Raw genomic sequence first — 2,138 nt, forward strand, 5'->3', positions numbered from 1 at the left:
ATAATAATGATAATAATAATAATAATAATTAAAATATAAATTTTATTTATAATTTATTACTATACTTTATTGTAATTTAATATTAGTATTTTATTTTTTAAATAATTAAATTAATAATTCTAATAATAAACTAACTTTAAAATATAACAAACAAAAAAAAAAAAACCAACCCAGTGGGAGGTCGCTTCCCCAGGAAACGACCCCCTATTAACATAAAGTAGGGCATTTGGGGAATAAAAAATAAAAAAGGGATATAAGGATACAAATCCCCTAATCGGGAGCCAAGTCTATTGGATATATTTTATAGAAATCTTTATAATTAGTCAATTAATTAAAAAATTATAAATAATTAGTTAAATTAATATGGATTTCGTTAACAATTTGTCTTTAGGATGTCTTTTGGATAAAAGATTGGGAAGATTAGATCATAATACTTTAATTATATTTTTTTATTTATAGATTTTGCACAAAACAAATATTTATTTTCGGTCAATTAATTAAGATATTTTCTTTCAATACTTAATTAATTAAAAAAATATATTTTTCATTAATAGTTTGTCTTTTAAATATTTTTTGATAAAAATTAAAAAAAAATTATAATTTATTATATAAATTATACACAAAACAAATATTTTTTATTAATTAATTAATTAAAAAATATTTTTTTACAAAATTAAGTAATTAAAAACTGTATATATATTTTATTAATTTTGTGTCTTTTGAATATCTGTTAAATAAAATTTAAAACGCCTTTTTTACTTAAAATTTTTGAAGAAAATCATAATATACAGGTCATAACTTACTATATAAATCTACACAATAAATATTTTTTGTCACCTTACTTAAAAAATTATATTTAACGAATTAATTAATTTAAAAAGACATGTATATAGCATTAATAAAGTCTATGTTTAATATATCTTAAATTAAAGCTTAAATAAAATTATATTGTCATAATTATAATTTACTGTATAAAAATACACACAAGACAAACGTTTTATTATTGGTCCAATATTTTAAAATTTTGGAACTTTTTATACAAAATAAAGTATTAATTAATATAATTTTTTACAATTAAATAATAGTAAATATTTTAATTAAAATACATCTAGAAAAAAGTTATATTTAAATAATTTCACTTTACTTTGATAATATTTAAAAAATCTGAAAATAGTTTAATTATAAAAAGAAAAATCCAGTAACCAATTTATGTGCATTGTTGGTTAAATTAAATAGATAGAAATCCCAAAAGAATTCTAGACACACATTTTGTTGCACATAAAAAGTCAATAAAGGAGACATGTGATCCATCTCTTCAACGCTTGAACAACCCAACCATCTACCTCATCTCTTTACTGTTCTATGCTGTTTTTGTTTCTGTTTTTGAGAGACAGAAATGACAGAACTCACAAATCTAAGCTTAGACCTCATAGAGTTAATCCTATCTCATCTTCCAATTCCAACTTTGATTCAAGCTTCCACAGTTTGCAAACTATGGTACACCATTATCTCATCTCAATCTTTCTCTTCAAACCACAAACACCAACATCAACCTTGGTTTTTCCTTCATGGTATCCACAACATCTCTTCCAAAAATAATCAATCTTTTGCCTTTGATCCTTCTTCCAATTCATGGTTTCTTCTTCCAACACCCCAACAACCTCTTCATCACCCAAACAACACTTCCTTTATTGGTACTTCATCTTTCTTCTTTATTACTGCTCCTAACTTTCTCTACACACATATTCTTCACCCTCTTGTTTGGTACCCTACACCTCCTCTTCATTTTCCTAGGATTAACCCTCTTTTGGGTGTTTTTCATGATGGTTGTTCTGTTAAGTTTATTGTTGTTGGTGGTGTTAGGTTCATTGGTAACCTTGTTGATATAGAGGATCGTTTGGATGTTGAAATCTATGACCCTCTTTTGGGTTATTGGGATTTAGCTCCTCCTCTTCCTGATGATTTTAGATCTGGAAACTCTTCATCTTCCCTTTCATCTGCTTTGTTCAAGGGAAAGTTTTATGTTTTTGGGATTTATTCATGTTTTGTTTCTTGTTTTGATTTGAAACTTGGTGTTTGGAGTGATGTTAGGATTCTTAGGCCTTATGGGGTTGTGTTTTCTTTCTTGATTGGTTGTA

General features: G+C 25.2%; 1 protein-coding gene across 1 annotated transcript in view; it reads left to right on the top strand.

Moving 5' to 3' along the window:
* The first annotated feature begins 1,262 nt into the window (after window positions 1-1,262).
* LOC101498573 (F-box/kelch-repeat protein At3g24760) overlaps window positions 1,263-2,138 on the top strand; it is a 3,115-nt gene continuing 2,239 nt past the window's right edge. Inside the window, exon 1 of the mRNA XM_073366596.1 lies at window positions 1,263-2,137. Coding sequence (XP_073222697.1) covers window positions 1,397-2,137 — 741 coding nt within the window. The 5' untranslated portion in view covers window positions 1,263-1,396. The remainder of the gene's footprint in view (window position 2,138) is intronic.

The sequence above is a fragment of the Cicer arietinum genome, chromosome 3, assembly GCF_000331145.2.
Source record: "Cicer arietinum cultivar CDC Frontier isolate Library 1 chromosome 3, Cicar.CDCFrontier_v2.0, whole genome shotgun sequence".
Classification (NCBI taxonomy): Eukaryota; Viridiplantae; Streptophyta; class Magnoliopsida; order Fabales; family Fabaceae; genus Cicer; species Cicer arietinum.